Below are 20,539 nucleotides of genomic sequence, written 5' to 3'. Positions count from 1 at the left end.
TGCAAGTTCTTACAATACATGCCCAGCAAGCCAGCAAAATATGGGATCAAAATCTTTTGGATGTGCGATGCAAGGGTCCATTATGCATTCAATGGCATGATCTATACAGGGCGACAGCCAGGAGAGGATGTTCAGAGGAACCTTGGCGAGAATATTGTCCAACAGTTGTCCAGCGGAATAAGACACACAGGTGAATATAGAATACAGAGTATACATACAGTGAATATACTGAAGTTCTAGCACAATACCTAGATCACTTTTCCACTCTCTCATAGTGTCTATTTCATTTTGTATTACCATTGTGAGAAATTGATTAATTTATAAGCATAGAATGGAATAAAATACAATGCAGTAATCCATAATAATAATAATCAATATTCCATCAGGTTTATTTTAATGTTAGAATTTAGAGAATTACATGTTGACTAAATTGACCATTCATTTTTTTTGTTCTGTTCATAGGTCGCAACATAACCATGGATAACTTCTTTACCAGCATTCCTTTGGCTGAGAAGCTCCTAGAGAACAACCTTAGGCTTGTGGGGACTCTTCGCCAGAACAAGCCAGACATACCACCTGTCATGAAGCCAAACAAACTGAGAGAGAAGTACAGCTCCAAATTTGGATTCTGTGGCAACATGACAATGGTGAGCTATGTCCCGAAAAAGGGGAAGGCTGTTGTGCTGCTAAGCACAATGCATGATGACACAGCAGTGGATGACCAGAGTGTTAAGAGGAAGCCAGAAGTGATCCAATATTACAACCACACAAAATCAGGAGTGGACACAATGGATCAAATGGTTCGCACGTACACCTGCAAACGGAGAACACGGAGGTGGCCCATGGTGCTCTGGCACAATGTGCTGGATGTTGCCACCCTCAACGCCTTCACCAGCTACACTGCACAACACCCTGGTTACATAGGTGGTGTGACTAATGCACGGCGGCTCGTCATAAAGGAGCTGGGCAAAGAGCTGGTCATGCCACACATGAGGAGACGCATGGAGGGCACGTCCCACCTCCAAACCCATATTACAGAGGCAATGGAAAGATGTGGGTTAAAAAAAGTAAGCGCAGCCACCACCCAGCCACAGGAGGGCCAAGTGAAGAGGAAGAGGTGCAAGATCTGCCCAACTGCCAAAGATCGAAAAGCCATTAGCTGGTGTTCCAAGTTCACCAGCCCTGTGTGTAAGGAGCACAAACATGTTGTTGTGATTTGTGAGTCATGTATGCACTAGATTGCAATTTACTCATATGAGTTCATTTCATGAGTTTGTTTCATGAGTGTCATGAGTTCATTTTAAACATTCAGCATTCACCACAGTTCACTGCAGTAACAATACAGATTCACTAACAGTTCAAAATTAATTGTATCAGTTGTATGGTGTATGCTATGTGTGAGTGTGACAAAGTGACAAATAAACATTTCAAATATTAATTGTGTTATTCTTTGGTCCAAATCACTGCTAAAATGTTTTTTGACAAAATCATTATTATAGTATGTCTTTTTTTTTATTTAAATACCACACTTGCATACATGGGTCATTTTCGACCCATGTCTGTAAACTTGATGTAATATTATAAAAACTGTTTTAGTTTAGTAATTAACAAAGGAGAAACAAAAGTAATGATTTAGGGTTTTCAAAAACAAGATATTTAATGAATATTTTGAATATTTAATGATGAAATAAGTTGATTTCCAAAAATATAGCAAAGAAACACTCAACCATGCATTAAATAACACTGTAAGTCAATACGGGTCATTTTTGACCCATGTTGTGTCTTAGAGGGGGTTTCCATAGCTTGTGTATCAGAGGGTTAAAAAATAAAACACCATTTAATTTTGGGTTGAAATGTGTTGTAACTGTGTTACGGAGCGTCCACACAGCAGCGTGCGTTGACGCTTGGAGGTGGGCGTATCTGAAGCTTGGGGATTTTTTGCGAGCAACACGACCAACAACCAATCACATGAATCTCCCGCCCCCGACATACAAAGCAATAGCAATGTTAAAACGAAGTAAACTGGATATAAAATCCCCAAACAGGCGAAAACCTACCAGTTTCACCCACTGTCTCTGCCACCTCCCTCCATGCCTCGCTCCTCTGGTTTGTATCCCGGTAGATGAACAGAGACTGATCATACAGCACCGGGTGATTCACTACCGCTACAATGAATTTTCCCTCAATTTTTTTGAATATGAGGAAATGACCTGCGTAGTCTCTCCCAGCATACACGCGGTTTGATTGGCTAGCGATTGTACTGGCAGATTTGAATAAACGGGATTTCATTGGCTGACGCCTCCGTCGAGGCGTCAAAAGTTGAACATTGCTCAACTTTTGACGCCAGCTACGCCAGCAACGCTCCACGTCGCTTCCCAAAATGCAGTTCGGCTAAAAGTGACGTCACCCCATTCAAAGTGAATGGGCAGAAGCGTTGGAAGCTTCAACGCACGCCGCTGTGTGGACGGGCCGTTACTGGCCATTGTAACGGGTAATATATTACCCACATGTCATAAGTAATGTGTTACATTACTTCGTTACAGCAAAAAGTAATATATTACTGTAACTCCGTTACTTTTGTAACGCGTTACACCCAACACTGCAAATGACTGTAGGGAAAGAGAGCCAGCATATGTAGGGGAGACCAGGGACAGTTGCAACACTTTTTGGGGTTTTCCCCAATAAGTAAAAAAACATTTACAATAGGATAGCCATTTTGCTATATTATACATTATCAATATGTCAGCTACTGAAACAATGTATTTAAGATGTTTTTATGAAATAAGTACAGGTTGTAAAATGTATTTTTTTTTTTTAAAACTCAACTGTTACAACTGTCCTTGTGTACAGGGACAGTTGTAACACATGCCAGGCACGGTTGTAACATGTTAATAACGGATACCTTTTTAACACTACATGACAACAAATAGGGAAAGCTGTCAAATTCTAAGGCAACAAGATTTGAATGGGGTTTCACACATCCTCCAACAAACAATGAACAGGATAACAGATAACACACACAGCATCATCATCCTCTGTGAAGGATTAAACTGTTCTCTGAGAGGTGCTTCTACCTTAATTATGTGGACCTACCTCCTTTGAGCTGAGACCATAATATAAATCAGCTGCCTCCATCAGGTAGTCTCTCAAAAGCATCTCCTGCTCTGTTGAGAACACCTTCTTTGGTGTCCAGTAGCCTACTCTTGGGGGTGTTTGTGATCGCTGACTCTCCAACCTCAGCCTCTTTTTATGGAACCGGTACAGGGTGACATGGCATATATCCAGGGACTTTGCCTCTTCCCTGAATGATTTGCCCTTCTCAACTTCATTTGAGGCCCTCTGCAGCAGAGCAAGTGGCACTCCCCTGTCTGTCTTCCTCTTTCTGACATTTGGCATACTGTAAACACACATACACACACACACACTTTAGGCCTACTGTACAGTATTTTATTCTGTTTATTTTTACAGGGACAATGCACACCAATCAACAATACAACTGTATGCTTGAATGAACAATTGATCATTCAAGCAAATGAGCCATCATTGTAAATGTGCCATGTTACAACCGTCCCGTTACAACCGTCCCAGGACCACCAGTCTTGCTTCCACCCCCTGTGAACCTGCCTGATTGCTAGCTTGACCCATATTTAGCTAGTTATATTTGTAGCTTACAAAACAGTGATTCTAATAATACTAGTTTGGATTCCTTGACATTTGAACTCAAGACAGTATCCAAAAAATACATCATATAATTTTAGTTAATATTTTACCTCAGAAACACACTTTTGCTGATATCTTACGCGAGAAATTCAAACGTGGCTCCTTTTTTTCTCAGCGATCTTACCATCTAACTGTGCATGTGCAGAGTGAGTTTCATTACTCTAGCTTGTTTGTGATTGGAGATATTGAAGGTGTTACAACCGACCTGTGTTACAACTGTCCCTGGTCTCCAAGACATGCATTTGTGGTTCTGAAATCTTACTGAATATTATTACATTTTTCACATGAAAAGAAGAAAATGGCTTGAAAATCAAGTGAACACACAGCAGGATATACAGTATATCTCCAAGCTTATTTTAAAAAGGACACATTCTTAGGTAATCATGCTTTATTTGAAGGCTAACAGTGTGAAATGACATTCAGCTAAGGTCATGCACAAGACCTGTAACCATGACGTCATCACCACATGTCGTATACACACCTACACCCACTTGAACACAAGCCGCTTTTATATGGTGATGTAAAGCAGGAATAGTCAAAGAAGGAAAAACGAATGCGGTCAATATGATGATTTTAGTGTAACGGCTCGTCTACACTACAGGCATCAAAAAATCTTGAAGCTGGGCGTGTCTGAGGCTTGGCGATTTCTCGCGCCCAAGGCGACCAACAACCAATCAGGAATCTCCCGCCCGCCCCCGGCATACAAAGCTAAAGCAATGTTAAAACGAAGTAAACTGGATATAAACTCCCCAAACAGGCGAAAACTTACCAGTTTCACCCACTGTCTCTGCCACCTCCCTCCATGCCTGGTTCCTCCGGTTTCTATCCCGGTAATAGTTCTGGTCGTAAAGAACCGGGTGATTTGCTACCGTAATTTCTCGTTTGGAATATGAGGAAATGAACTGCGGTCTGGCTCTCCCAGCTTGCACGCGGTTTGATTGGCTAGCGCTTGTACTGGCGGGAATTGCATAAACGGGATTTGATTGGCTGATGCCAAGCATCGAGCCTCAAAAGTTGAACATTGTTCAACTTTTGATGCCGATAGATGCTCGTGATGCTTGCAAAGCCATGCTCCCCACAATGCAGTTCGGCGAGGATTAAAAATCTTCTACGTCACCCCATTCAAATGAATGGGCGAAGCATTAAAAGCATTTTTCGATGCCTGTAGTGTAGACGGGCCGTAAGAGGTTTGAATTAAACAAGCCAATATCATATAATAAGATAAACTAGAGAATGCAATTCCTGAAGAAATTGCTAGTGGGAATGCTTTATGCTGAAAAGCTGACGCTAAACTGCTATGCTGAAATGTAATGTGTAAGAAGAAAGTGAAGAATTTAGATTAAAATGTAATGTGTAAGAAGAAAGTGAAGAATTTAGATTGAAATTATACATGAACACTGGGGGCTTGAATGTGTGATGAGAGAAGAAAAGAAAGTAAAAAGGCTTGGAAAAGCAGCAGAATATTTTAACTGCAAATTTCTGAACTAACTTGATGGCGAATGATCTGTCACCATGGCAACGGCATTTGATGACACCCCATAATACGCTAAGATGCGTTGATGGCTGCATCGTTAACAAACCTGTGAAGTTTTGGGGCGTATGGATTATTTTCACTGAAGTTATGAGAAAACCGTGTTTCATGGCAAGCATTGTGTTGCCATGGCAACGGCATTTGAAGAAATCTCAAAACTGTCCCGTAGATGTCTTCACGGCTGGACTGTTAGCACACATGTGAAGTTTGAGCACTTTTTGAACATTTTCATAGGAGTTATAGCGACATCATGTTTTATGGCGAGGGAAACGGCATATGGTGATATCTCAGATTTGGCGTAGTGCTGTTGAGGCATGGACCGGTGATATACAAGTGAAGATTGGGGGACGATTGGACTTATAGCGACATCATGTTTTATGGCGAGGGATGCGTTTCCATGGAAACGGCATATGATGAGATCTCAGATTTGGTGTAGAGCTGTTGAGGCATGGACCGGTGATATACAAGTGAAGATTGGGGGACGATTGGACAGTGTCGATTGGACTTACAGCCTCATCGTGTTTCATGGCAAGGGATGCGTTTCCATGGAAACGGCATATGGTGAGATCTCAGATTTGGCGTAGAGCTGTTGAGGCATGGACCGGTGATATACAAGTGAAGATTGGGGGACGATTGGACCGTGTCCATTGGACTTACAGCCTCATCGTGTTTCATGGCGAGTGGTCTGTCGCCATGGCAACGGCATTTCATGACACCCCATACTACGCTTAGATGCATTGATGGCTGCATCGTTATCAAACCTGTGAAGTTCTGGGCTGTTTGGAGTATTTTCACTGAAGCTATGAGAAAACCGTGTTTCAAGCAGTCTATGGTTTCAAGGCGAGCATTGTGTTGCCATGGCAATGGCATTTGGAGAAATCTCAAAACTGTCCCGAAGATGTCTTCACAGCTGGACTGTTGAAGTCTGCTGCATATCAGTTGGAGTGATGACATCACCGTGTTCCATTACACAGGTGTTTATAGTTGAGCTAACGAGCTCTGTAGAGATCACAGGTTTCCATTGTTCTGAATGAGAGATGAACCTCTTACATGTGAACGTTTTGTGGAAGAACTGTAACAGATATCTGTGAAATTTCAAAACGTGAAGCATGTCAAGGAAGTTGAGTATCTGAAGTGTAATTTGTGTGTACTTTCGGGTTAATAATGTGGCCTTTTTGTCACTTCATGCCCTCAAGAGGCATTTTGTTGAATTGTTTTGCTAAATTATTTGTCATTTTTCAAGCTACGAGATGTTTTCCTACGTTTATCATGAAAAATGATGTCCCAGGAATGTAGGGTTTGGGAATTATGGCAGTTTTAAAAAAATATATGAAGGCACATTTCAAGATTTCTTACCCTCTAGCTGTGACATCACGCACTCTAGTTAATGTTAAAATGTGAAGAAACCCTCTAAAACAAGGTCTGCACAAATGTTAATATCTCTAAAAGTAAGAATCAGATTTAAAAGTTGTTTCACACAAATAATGTCAGAAGGATTTGTAACATTTGAAAGTTGGAATGAGGTTTCTGAGTGAAAGTATGAATGAACAGTTAGCAGTTGAAGTCGCATGAAGATTTGTTGAAGTTGAAGATTTCCTCCATTGACTTCAATGTTAAAAATGTGATGTATTATGGGATGTATCTCTGGAATTATGAAAGTTATGAATGAGAAAAGTAATAGCCATCGATTCCCGACCGAGCTGAACGTTTTGATGTTTGAACGGAGTTTCTGCGATGTTCAATGCGGGAGAAGAAGAGGGCCAAAATAAGTCGGCGGAATAATAATAATAAAATGTTGTCCGTAGAATAACAGTTAAAACCGGAGAGACGTGATGTAAGGATTACATATGTATTGTTTACACGTCATATGAATGAAATGATTGCCATGATAATACAACAGGAGAATGTAATGCTGTTTGGCGATTAGGCCCCGGTTTGCAGGATAATCATTCAGGAGGGAAATAACCGCTCCGATGAAATCCCCGGGGTCTAGACACTGGTGGTGGTGATGAGTAGGTGAGACCGGTCTGAAGAAGGAAGGTTTAGCTTTGTCCTGAAGGAGACGGGAGGCGAGAGGGGTGGAGGCGGGTTGCGTGTGATCATCTGCAATGACAACTGACAGGGAGGAAGAGCAGGCATTTAAGGAATTTAGCATGTGCAGCAATTGGCTGCTGAGGGGTGACACCCTCGTATTTAATGAGGGGGGAAGGGAGCCATAGAGTGACGTGTAAGTGACTCGTGTTAGGTCTTCCTGTGCCCCCCTAACACTGGCCTCTGACCCCCCTGTGGCCCCCCTAAAAATGAAAAGTGAAAAAAATGAAAAAATTATGATTTATTACCAGTGTTGGGCAAGTTACTTTTAAAAAGTAACTAGTAATAGTTATAGTTACTGCTCTCAAAAAAGTAACTAGTTACTTTATTAGTTACTAAATTGTACAAGTAACTAGTAACAAGTTACTTTACTTTAAAAATAATAACAATACAAATACAAGTGTTTGTGTTGTTCTGTGGCACAGTAAGAGAAAAGACAACTCCCCATCATTGTAGCATAATGGAAACATTAACATTATGGATAGATTACCGGCCCTCAAGCGAGTACTGCAAGACATAGCCCAAGAACGCAATGGTGAGAGATCTATTGAGGCACGTGGTCTGCTGGCACAGTTGGATCTAGAATTCATTGTGCATCTTGTAACACTCCGTAAAGTGTTTGCAGAAACAACATTTCTCTCTGACATGTTACAGTCTTCATCCCTTGACCTTTCAAAGGCTATGGATTTAGTTGGAAACTTTAGTTCAGACATTGAATGACTTCAGGCAGGAGTCATTTTTTGATAACTTGTGGGATGAAGTGTTGAACATTTCTGAGCAATGTGATACTGCAATACAGCCAGCAGCAAAACGACAAAAACGACTGAGCTCTAAACTTGCTGAAAGCTTCGTACTGACTACTGTTGGACAGAGAGAGACAGAACAAGATAAACACGGGTTTCGTGCAGCCTTTTTCTACCCTGTCATTGATCAGATGCTCAATGAGCTTAATAGACGGTTTTCAAACACAAACTGTGACATGATGAATAGCATCCAAGCTCTTAACCCCAAAAGTGATGCATTTCTGAAGGAAACAACTCTGTTTTCATTTGCTCCGTTGTATGATGCAAATATTGAGGACTTGGGGCATGAGCTACATCAGTTCAGCAGAATTTTAGATAGGAAAATAAAGACTGGGATGCAGAGACCTGATAGTACAGTGGAGCTTGTTCAGTTCATTGAGCCTTATAAAGAAGTGTTTTTTGAGCTCTTCAGACTCCCAGTCAGTTCTGCTTCCTGTGAGCGTAGTTTTTCTACATTGAAGCTGGTCAAAACTTTTCTCAGATCCACCATAACTGATGAGAGACTGAGCAATCTGGGTCTGCTTAGTATTGAGTCAAGGAGGTCAAAGGCTTTGAATCTTGACTTATTTGTTGATCGGTTTGCCAAAAATCACAAAGACCGCAGGATTTTGTTGCTGTAATGTGACATTTTGGGAAGGAAACTACAGCCTGAGATGCAGACACCCTTATGTAAAGTAGAGATGTAACTGTTCATTGCCTTTATTTTTATATGTAAATCTGTGTGTTTTCCAGATATCACTGTTTTATGTTTATTAGAAATGTGACGGAATAGACGAAACTGATTAGTGCGCGTGCAGAACAGGTGTGCATTCTGTATTCAGTCTTCATGTTTGTTAAATAGCCTACGTGTCTGTGCTTATGGGAAATAATACATCTGAAATCTATGTTTTCTATCTATATCCATGTATTTTATTTCGTTTAAAGTCAACATTTAAGATTTGTAGACTTTTACATTAAATCCTTTTCTGTGGATTTAAAAATGTATATTTTCTGGTACTCTTGTTGCGTAAACTTGTTGATCGGTTTGCCAAAAACCGCAGGATTTTATTGCTGTAATGTGAGATTTTGGGAAGGAAACAACAGCCTGGGATGCAGACACCCTTATGTAAAGTAGAGATGTAACTGTTCATTGCCTTTATTTTTATATAAATATGATATGGTGTTAGTGCAAAAATGGTACTATAACTTAACAGTAATAACTATAAGATCTATCTGAAATAAATAAGTGTACTGAAAGAAATACTGTATTGCATTGTTTTCTTATGCCCAATTACTTCATACTGTCTAGTTCTCTTTTTCGTCCTGCATTTATTGTGCCCCCCTCAGAAAATAACTGGCCCCCCAGTGGCCCCCCCAGTGAAATTGGTCTAGAACCGCCACTGGGACGGGATCCTGGAGGGCTCGACTTCCTGCCCTTTTTTACCTCCGCGGCTGCGGCCTCGTCCTGCTCTCTGGGGAGCTGACTGGAGCTGCTGCCCCGGACTGGGGAGCTACGCTGGAGACCTGGTCCGAGAGCTCTCGCAGCTGAGAGAGAGTGAGGCCTGGGGCTGTGGGAAAGCCCTGCTGCAGGAGCCGGGCGATGAGGAAGTCTGCCTCTGTTGATAAGCCGCTGTGGGGAGCGAACCGGGATCGGAGACTTCCAGAGAAGGTTCGTGTTCCGAATTGTCCGAGTTGGACATCTTGTGCTAGTTGTTTCTTAGGTTTTTCTCATGAGAAGGAGTATTGTAGTACTACCATTGCGTGTGATCATCTGCAATGACAACTGACAGGGAGGAAGAGCAGGCATTTAAGGAATTTAGCATGTGTAGCGATTGGCTGCTGAGGGGTGACGCCCTCGTATTTAATGAGGGGGGAAGGGAGCCATAGAGTGACGTGTAAGTGACTCGTGTTAGGTCTTCCTTATTGAACTTGCGCTAAAGCTTTCATTTAGTTGGACTTTGTCCCAACCTACATAGAGGACAAGATTGATTCTATAACATGCAAGGACGACAGTTGTAAAACAAACAAACTGGATGGTCATGTCATGAATAATTTATATAAGCACAGGACATAATTTGGATCTAGAAGAGGAGGGTCAACATTTTTTAAATAATAAACTAAAAAGAAAACATCCATTTACTTTGAAATGTATAGATATTGTTGTGGTGGCATCTCTGCTCTCTGAGTTTTGAACCTGATCTCTCTTTATTGCAAAGTAGTAGTAGAACCCCTGGGTTTCCACAAGCACATAACTTAATTTGCAAATACTTGCCAATCCAGGGGGTCTTCTACTGTACACTTTGAAGTGTCAGAGAGCATATACAGCTCAGCGATGAAACAGGCAGAGCTGACATAGCAGAAGCAGGAAGGGGCAGAATGAATTGGCTGATTCAAGAGCATCGCACAGTTATTTCCCCACAGGCAGTGAGCTGTACCTCTCGAGTCCAGCCCTCACCTGACTCACTGTGCTCCACTTGCCTGCTTCTCTAAAGAAATATGAGGCATGCTGAACTAGCCAAGAGACCACTCCAATGCTTGAGGAGGAAACACAATGCACCCTGACAATACACAGGCAAGTACAGTTATTGATGATAATGCATGCACGCTTGTGTGATAATGTGTGCTCATGTGTGGATTTGTGCATATGCAGAGGAGCCTCACCCTCTGATGAACAGTGATGAGTGGCTGAAGATAGTGAGCCCGACCCCTCTGTCGCTCATCAAGAGCTTTTATCTTACTCGTCTGGGGATTCAGCCACGTGATGTCACCTCAATGCTCCTGTCTTAACTCTGTGCCCCCATCTCACCCTCTTATCTCCATCACCTGCCTGTCCTGGCTTTTTTTCAGTCAGTCTGTCAGCCTTGCCAGTGCACACATACACACTCAAATCCACCCACTCCACCATCCACATGCACACATGCTCATGTAGAAGCAGGGACAGACTGAAAATAAGACCCACGTGCACATGTCTAATACCTTTTGCATTTCATGACATTAGGATTTGGAGGGGAAATTGGTGTGATGGAGAGATTATTTTCCCACCTTGTACAATGAATAGTAATGAGGGGAAAAGTAATATACAGTATTCAATACATTTACACAAATCTGCAGCCAAGTCAGGTAAGGTAAAAGCAGCACATGATGTCCAACACAGCAATCTCCCCTAATGGGAGTGGCACCAGGTTACTATGCTTAATTTGAAAGGATCAATAGGCAAGGTCGCACTGCCCCCTGGTGGTTTATGAAGGAATGACATCTTTAAGTATGAATGATTATCACCCAGAGGCGAGTGCTGAAGTGAAAAGGGTTGGGCACAAAGCCACTGAGGGCATGTTACCCGAGTGATTTGTGGCCCGGAGGCTGGCTATTACTATGCAGGATGTATTTAACTATAGCCTGGGCCCATGAGACCAAGTCTAAAGTATCCCCTTTAGCCCAACATTGTCTGATTTACACTTAATCATGAGTAAATGTTCTTGACTCAACAGGTCACATCATTTAAGGATATACTACAAGATGTATACGTTCTCATTTGTGTGCATTAAAAAAAGCAAGCAGAGCTATAGCCTAAAGACTGGAAATAGTCAGTAGTCTACAGCTAGCACATTATCTTTGCCAGAACTCAAGGTAACAAGAATAATAATTAATTAGCATTGTTTAATCCTTACAAAAGTGTTAAAAAACGATATCATGTGGTTTCCCTGACCTGATTATGTATTTAACAGGAACAGTGACTTCCTGGAGTCTAGTCTTTGTATCTTTATTTATTTAATGCCAAGAAAGTACATGAATATTTTCCAAACTGTCAAAAACTGCTGCAGTAAGAGACACTGTAGTAACACAAATGGGGCGAAGCCTGCGAGCTAGTTCAGGCAGTCAACTCGAGCACTTATGTTGCATTCATACATGATATAGCCGGTCAGGAGGTTTGGTTGCATCTGTGAGGTTTGTTCCACAGTTGTAAAGTTGCATACATTTTATTCATGAATGCAAAAAGCACAATTCAATTTATCAGCAGAGATTATAAAATAAAGGTCAAAATGTTTGAAATATGACAAGAAAAAACCAAGAATCTATTCTCCCTTGTGTCTTGAATGTCATTCGTGGAAACGCAAATGCCAGAAAAAGTGCACAGTTAAATTGACTGATAAATCTTTGGGGACAAAAGTAATAGACAATCTAGAGAACTTTCTTCTTTTGTATGTTTATTTACAGCAGAGTAGTTTCCACAGACATCTTGAGAGTTGCTGTGAGTTTTGACATTATTACAAATGGCAACACAGTGGAAATATTTCTACAAACCACAAGTACTACCTATCCTGTGATGATACCTTTGAACAAGCAATGTTTCTATCACAAATCATGAACACGTTCGCCATGACTAACACTGAGTAATCCATCTGTTTTTTTACAGAATAAGACAATTGCACTTCTAAAAATGTAAAGATGACAGTCCAAAGTTGCTCATATCCCAAGAAGAAGTGCTAATCTATTAAGTGCTCCTACAATTTGCTCCTACAGTAGCGTCTTTTGTCAAGAATGAGGTCTTGTTCAGCACACAATGATAACAGAGGTGTTAGAGTACTTGCAGACCGTCGCTGGGTCACACAGACAGAGTTTGAGTCTATTCATACCCATTCTGAGAAGCACGATTGAGCTGGTATACACACAAAACTAGATAAGAGGACGTACAAAAAATGCACAACAATGTGACATCACTGGACAAAGCAGCGCACCACCAAAGCACCAGAATGTACTGTATAGAGAAAAGCCAGAGAGATAGAAATACACATAGTTTTGTACAAAACAAAAATATCATTTATGCATAAGAATTTCATAGTTTTTACCTTTGAAAATAACACAATCAGGCGTTGTTTGACCACAAATGATATGTATCTGAGTTGGATATGCTGCCATGATCCTCTACAATTGTATGCAAAGATGGGGCACCTGAGTAGAGAAGAGCCAATTTATTTTAAAATGACTGTCTGCACTGAGAGGTATGACCTGCCTGGGGAGGATGTCCCTTCTCCCTGCCTAGCACTTCAGACGCCTGAGTTATGTAAAAGTGGTGTTTTACCAAAGAGTGACTATTAGGATGTTATTGGGCAGAATCAGACACTTCTTTGCTCTCTTCTTCTAATATTCGAGTACCATTTTAGTTAACCCATGCGTTTCACTCTTTAAAAAGCTTTTACTGTTGCAGAATGACAATGTAAAAGTAAATTGCTCCAACTGACCCATCCTCCCTTCTGTGTTCACCACTAGACTGGACAATCCAAGCCACTATAATGAGTAAAAACTCTCACTGAGGTCAAATGAAACGTTCAATCATGTCCTCTCTCTTGGCTCACAAAACAACAGGATGCTTATGAATACATGTTTACTCGTATTAAGAAACTGATCCAAATAAAATCAACACTTTACCAACATGAGGTATACTGTTTAACCCCCTTGTAAAGAGGATGAAATAAACAAATTATTAAAGTAATTATCGTCTCTACAAAATGAGATCATGAGTAATTTTCCTCACAAATAATCTGATGCTCTAGCCAACACAAAGACAAAAGAAAACAATGAAATGTACATGTATTTAAAAGTCAGTGGTTGAAGAGTTAGTAGAGCTCCTTTAGGCAGAGCATACATCCTTTATGCTGGAGGCAGGTTTATTTTATTTCCTATTTCAGACCCTCTTTGTTGTCTCTACATACCATCATGATCCACTACTGCATCAAGACTTGAAGCACGAGAACGTTGCATGATTTGACAGTCACCATTTTTGTGAAAACACTGAATTTAAACTGTATGTTACTAAAAATCTTAGTACACTGTATCATTTACATTTCAAACTATCATTTTATGTCAGATGTTGGCAGCTATCATAAAAGCGTACTCCTCAATAGAGAATCACAGTTTCCCAGTGATTGAAAAATGGATATGCCGGGTGAGACTTTATACCCAAAAGATCAGTAGAAAATGTTTGAAAGGTCATTTTTGTCACAGTGACCGATTACTTACTTGAAACACTATCTTAATCGTTCTGATTCAGTGACCGCCATCCACTTGGTTGTAGTCCAAGTAGTTTGCAAAAACTGCAGCTCAGACTTTAGTATCTGCAAATGGTGAATAGAGGAACTGAAACCAGGTCTGCATGAAACCTAAGCAGAGCAGGAGCAGAGTCTGTAGCACTTCTCTTCATCACATAAATATTACATTATTACGGCTGACCTGGACTAAGAGAGGTATGTTTGAGGTATCAAACTGGAATGCTTTTAAGAATATTATGCTTATTTCTAGATTTTGGACATACAGGCTTTTGAGGATGATGTGAAACAGTTTCAATATAAAATCAGTTAAGAACCTGGATCAAAAATACAAACATCATTTTGGTGGTTTGCTTTAGTTTACTGCATATAAAGGTGGTAATCAAATCAAAGCGTAGAAGGCTGTAGCTGCACTGATTTTATATATTTAAATGTCTCACCCAAATAAAAGACATCACAGCAGGTGTTTGACTTTTAACAGCTGATAGGAATCTGTTCTGGCATCACTAATTGGAATTGGGCCACAGGTAAAACACACTTGTCACTTCAGATTGATGAGTAGAGTGGCGCAGCAGCAGTTCCCTGCCAGAGGCAAGCGTGCTGTTGAGTGCTTTTTACGCACCATTTGAGTATGATTTTGAAATAGCATGCTTCAGTAAGTGCCATACTTAAGTCTAAGGTTTGTAACAAAGCCTTCTGTAACTGACAGTTGTTCAAATCTGAATTGTTCACCCACTCACCTCCAAAACATCTTGCATTTAATCTTTACCCAGGTTCGCTTTGAACACATTCATTTGTCCCTTTATAAGTGCTGCTGTAGCAAAAAGAAACCTTGTTGATCTAGGTTGTAATGTTTAGTATATACATGGCAAGGCTAAACAAATGATCTCTGAGGTACCAACAATGCATTGTTTTCGGAAAATCAAGGACTGCATGTGTTAGAGAAAACCTGTTTGTCATGTCGTGAGGGACATTTTACGTTTCTGATGGGATTGAGAATAGCTGGTGAGATTTTGACATACTGTATGCAAGAACAAGGGTAGAGAGAAAGGTAGGAAAGAAGAGTTTATCCACTCACTATTGAGTATCGAATAACAAGAAGAAAGCCACCTGAGAGAAGATGAGGCATCATATTCAACACATTTGGGCTCAAATGTTATCAACATTTGAGTGGATATTAGTTTTAAGATTATTATTTTTAACTGATCTCAACAACTCCTTTCTTTTAATCACATCAGTTCAAATGAGTCTTTTTGAAGTGAAGCACCTTGTGGAACCAGCTTATTTGCAAACCCATTCTCTCATCTGTGAAGACAATTATTGCTTCCTTTGGGCAAATAATTATATAGCTGCTGTCATTTTAAAACAGGAGTAAAAATACAGACCAGAGTTAAAAGGACATTTGTTCTTCCTTGTTAAATAAGTAGAGCAAGAAGCTTGTTGATGTAATCAGTACTTTCAGGACTATAGTTGGTGAATTTATTTAGCTGGCAAACAGGTGCCAACAATGTCCAATTGCAGCAGCTTATACTACAGCTAAACTACAGCTGAATGACATTGGCTGGACCTTGTTCAAGGGGCTTCATATCATAGACACAGAGATTTATGTTGTCTGTAGGGGTTTATCGTTAACATAAGACTGAGTGACCCAATCTCTCAGAGGACGCTACAATGCACTAAAGCGACAATTCCTTTGTCATGAAATAAGAGCATACAGTCGGACGATTATTTCTGCAAACACCAAAGGCTGTGATATCAGAAAAATATCTTAAAAAGGTGCTAGTTGAATAGAACTGATAGAATCACACTGGAAGCAGTCCTGAAAAGTAATGAGGTAGTGTTGTTGGTAAGAGTAGGGATGCACTAGTTCATCGTTTACACTGCTAAAAACAATGCTGACTGAGTCAATTATGGAAAGCAATCTGATGGAAAACGTTGAACTTTTAGGGGTTAATGCAACATTTTTTTGGCACATTTATTTATATTTTCTGATAAATGCAGAAATAAATGTAAAAAAATTAAATGATGGTACTGAAGCAGAGAATAGCATTTTGGAAATGTTTTCACAAAACTGCAATCAGATATACCTCTAGAGTTAAGTTGATTTAAAAACATTGGCAAGTGTTTCACATGAGGAAATGATTATACTGAGTTCAAAAGCGGTTTAATGGCACAGTATTGGTGCATCCCTAATAGGGAACCAAATCAGATGGATTGTTTAAAACGTTTTACTAGTTCTCCTCGTACCAACATAATAAAACCAGTACCAATGTGAACATGTCAATTCTTCCATAATGAGATATCCACCAAATACAACAAAAATACTTTTTACTTTTCAACTGAGTGTCCCTGGTTTACAAAGTTACACCACGTGAATATATGGCATTATGGAAAAGAATACTTCATGTGTAGCAAATGTGTATACTCCATCTTTGTACATTTGTATTGTCTTTTTGTTCTTCACAATGACAGTTGTTGTGTACTGAATAGAAGCATCTATAGAAATATACAGAGGTTATAAACACACCTACAACAATTAGGCACCTGAGACCCCCACACTCCAGTCAGGAAAAGTGTGTGTATGAGTGACTGTTTAAGCTTATGTGTAATACCATGGAATCAGCTGTAATTTAACTTTCTATGTGGATCCTGAGACAGCAGGAGGCTGGATATTCTTTGAGGCTTTTCCCTCGGTGCCACGGTAAAGCATCCACACGACGGAGCCCAGGAGACTTATCGAGCTTGCGTTGCACATCCTCCCATCCACGTTGATCACCTGTCCCTCTCTCTTACAGAACGTTGCAGGCTTTCTCATTCCTTAGTGGAACAAAGCAACGTGCGACACAGTGGGAATAGCCTCCTTCAGTCCACTTCATTCTGCTTGGTTAAGTTACATCTTTCTTTCCTAAAGACAGGGAAAAAAAGCCAGAGGAAAATATGGTTGCAATGCTAGACAATGCATACCCATATACAGTACTCTACCACTAAAAATATACTGTATGCTGTATATACACAAACAATGGATTCAAAGTACCTATAAAATCTTTGCACGGAAGAGAAAGGAATCCAATAATGAGATGCATACAAATAATCCTTAGGGATTCTTCCTGGGTACGTAAAAGAAAGAAAATCTGTCTGCTGTCTGTATGTGTGTGTAAGGGCCGATGCCCTACATGCAGATGCTACGGGCACAGATAACTGTGTGCTACTGAGGTAGAGTGGACAAGGCCGGAGCTGACAAAGGGGGCAGGGGACAGCCCGGTAGAGATGACCTTTCCTGGAGCCGGATGGCAGTGTCTTGAGTCCCCGTTCTCCAGGTGTTCTGACCTCAGCACAGAACGCACCGTCTTTGGGGAGTGGAAGCCATTGGTCAGCCTCACTTCCTGCTGTGGTTCTATGTCTGCGCTCGGCTGGTCCCCCATGCCTTGTAGCTCCCCATTGTGATTAGCCACCAACTTTATCAAGGGAAGACTCGAGGGGCTCTGGGTGAGTGATAGTTTTTCGAGTGTGTCCCCCTCTCCCAGTGGGCTCGGCTGACTCACAGGGGAATAGCTGTCCTCTGATAATGAGGGTCCTCTGCTGGTGTTTGAATCCCTCTCCCGTTCGCTGCCCTCCTCCTCTGGGTCTGAGAGCTCTGAATGAACAATGACTTCTGCCTCCACCTGGTTACTGCACATGGATGAACACAGACGGTCTTCTAAGTCCTGCAACAAAACAATATCAGTGATAGTTAGGATTTTATACAAGTTGATATACCCAGGTTACTCAAGGATTCAATGTTGTTTGGGGAAGTTAATATAAAGTGAACGGTCAATTATAGCTCTTCCTTTGTACACATTTCTCATGGAGAAAAGCAATGAGCCAAATAGACTGTTTGCTAAACCCCTCCCCCTTTCAGCAATAGCCCAATTATTGTTACATGTTGTACGTAAATGCTGTATATATTTCCCCTTTCACTAACGATAGTGTTTTTTATCTAATCTACTCTACTTCTATAATCTCTTATGGTATAGTAATACATCTGTCCTGCTCTTTTTTGGATTGGTGGATGAAACCATAGCTTTGTTAACTGAGGTAGCATTATGTTTTCTGACATTTTATCTAGGACGTGGTTACAGTTATCCATACATTGCATATTTAAGAAACCTTGAAAGAGTTTGTATTTTTGTTTATAAACCGTTTTGTTTTGTTTTCAGCAGACAGAAATAAACGATAACCCTACTTTTGTTAACTTATTTCTGAAATCGAGAACATTTTGTGACAAAAAACAGACTTTAAATGGTAAGTCTGACCCAATCCCTATCATGATAAACTGCATTGAACGTGCCATGCAAGAACCGAATACTTGAAAAGCATAGAAGCTGTAACTAAGGGTTGTGATCTTCAGGAAAACGTTAATAAGAAATGCCATTTGATCCATAGATGCTACAGCTGAGGTGGCTTGTTGCTTGCTTGCTAAAATAGATAAGTCATTTCATTAACTACTGCTCATTTACTGTGCTATTATCAGTAATTACCATGCTGAGAGCTCCATTTATGAGCGATGGAGAGTCTTCTGTTATGGTGTCTCTGTATCTAGTGATCCTGTTGGCCCAGTCATGACTCACAGAGCCATTCCACGCAGTCTGCAAGACAGAAAATGCACCGAAATTACAACTTTAACCCTCTACCAACAGTTTAAAAAAGAATAACATAGTGTACAAGGCCAATGTGGAGGAAAGCTTCCCCAGCAGGTTTTGACCTTGGGTTCAGGTGCAGGGTTATCCTCCCCCTCCCCTGGATTAGCACTTGCCATCAGGTTCTGCTCCTCGGGGGCCTCTTCTAGCGGCTGACCAGACTCTTGGCTGCCTGAGGGCATCAGGGTCTCCAGCTCGTGGCTATCGCTGCACTCTGGCACGCTGGTGGGAAGGGGGCATCCTCCTCGCCTGTACTGAAGGGTCACAGCTGTGGAGTCCAGGCCCCCAGACACCTCTCTATTTGGATCAGAGATGAGAGTGATGGTATAGCAGTTAGACATTATAGAGGACTGCGGGTTAATACAGGTGCATGGGCAATTATGACTGGCTTTTTGTTTGAAATACAACATTATACTGCATCGGTACTGTACAAATACTGACACTGTAGAGTTACATTACCTGGATTTGCCATTACGAAAGCTGAAACACATGCAGAGGAGGATGCATATCAGACCCAGACACACACCGACTATGATGCCTGTCACTGCATGGATGTCCAGCTCTGTTCAAATATCAAACAATATGAGATAGAAGGATTAAACAGGTAATAATTAAAGTAAACAAGGATCAGGGCAACACACACTCAGAGTTGGCAGAAATGTTGCTGGTCCCAGAGATATAAGCCATATTGGTTCTCACATGTGATCCGTTGCCAGTAGCTATTTTGGCTCATATCTAAAACTTCATATTAGGAAAATACTAAGAGTTATTATAGCATCTCTAGTTTGAAATAGAGTTTGGCTCAGGCCTGCTGTGAAGAGGCGCTGCATATTGATTCCTTAATATAAGATAAAGTTATAGTAGTGGAGAGATATGAGGCAACATTCAACTAGGGACAACAGGCCTTCATTGATATTCATTTATGCTGGCTTTCTTTGGCAGTGTGGACACAGAGAGGAGAGGAAACAGATGGCTGGAGCTCTCGCCCACCCACCAGCCACCTCACTCCCATTCACACTGCATACTAGCAACACTGCTGCCTATGTGAACAAAATAAACCTGTTACTCTGTATTATTAATTTTAAATACAATGACAAAGCACTCCTGCTGCTTTTTGCATCAGAAAAGTTGTATATTCAGATATCTAAGATATATGATTCTTTAAAAAAATAAATTCCCATCCATTATGCACTCCATGGCTGGCAACGAAAAGAAAAGAAAGTCATGTATGTGTGAGAAAAACAAGCTTGTGGACAGCGTGTACACAACAATATTGTTCTTAGTTGTGTATATACTGTAGGTAACTAAATGCTTGTATATTCAAGCTTAAATGTATACCGATTTAATTGAGTTTACAAGCTCATCTTGGACAATTTCAACGACTCCCTCTGTTTGAAGACAAAAAGGGCATTTAATGATTACAAGTTAAGCTAAAATGCTGACTGATGGAATTAGAAAGTGTATAATGAGATTGCATGCTTAAACAAAAAGTGATATGAAAGAGAAGAAAGTGCTTTTTATCCCGGGCTCAGTGAACAGTAATTCAAAGGTCTCCCCTGGGTGTTGCTGATGAGGCCGTCCCTTTGTTATCCACACTTCATATTCTCCTCAAAAATGTACCAGATAAGAAAAAAAAGCAAAATAACAGAGTTAAAGCCGAGCTAAACTTTCACTGCTGGCAGAGACAAATTACCC

General features: G+C 40.7%; 2 protein-coding genes across 4 annotated transcripts in view; one reads left to right on the top strand and one right to left on the bottom strand.

Moving 5' to 3' along the window:
- Nucleotides 1-552: 552 nt before the first annotated feature.
- On the top strand, nt 553-1,238 carry LOC117549185 (piggyBac transposable element-derived protein 4-like). The gene has a single exon (XM_034220841.1). It carries the CDS (start codon nt 582-584, stop codon nt 1,236-1,238), a length of 657 nt encoding a protein of 218 aa, XP_034076732.1. The 5' UTR covers nt 553-581.
- Nucleotides 1,239-16,315: 15,077 nt separating this feature from the next.
- The window catches only part of igdcc4 (immunoglobulin superfamily, DCC subclass, member 4), a 49,107-nt gene continuing 44,883 nt past the window's right edge, over nt 16,316-20,539 (bottom strand). Inside the window, exons 17-21 of one of the 3 annotated variants that reach the window (XR_004569442.1) lie at nt 19,304-19,406; nt 18,910-19,141; nt 18,686-18,793; nt 17,203-17,872; nt 16,316-17,073 (exon numbers count right to left, since the gene is read on the bottom strand). Coding sequence is in view for 2 of the 3 variants with exons in the window: in XM_034220832.1 (XP_034076723.1) it covers nt 17,351-17,872; nt 18,686-18,793; nt 18,910-19,141; nt 19,304-19,406 (965 nt within the window). In the remaining variant the exon portion in view is untranslated. Of the gene's footprint in view, nt 17,873-18,685; nt 18,794-18,909; nt 19,142-19,303; nt 19,407-20,539 lie in introns of all 3 variants that reach the window. The other 2 variants (XM_034220832.1, XM_034220833.1) reach the window with 2 other exon arrangements.

The sequence above is a fragment of the Gymnodraco acuticeps genome, unplaced genomic scaffold, assembly GCF_902827175.1.
Source record: "Gymnodraco acuticeps unplaced genomic scaffold, fGymAcu1.1, whole genome shotgun sequence".
In the NCBI taxonomy this organism is placed as follows: domain Eukaryota; kingdom Metazoa; phylum Chordata; class Actinopteri; order Perciformes; family Bathydraconidae; genus Gymnodraco; species Gymnodraco acuticeps.
The sequence above is the reverse complement of the archived record's forward strand: the minus strand, read 5'-3'. Positions and strand labels throughout refer to the sequence as shown.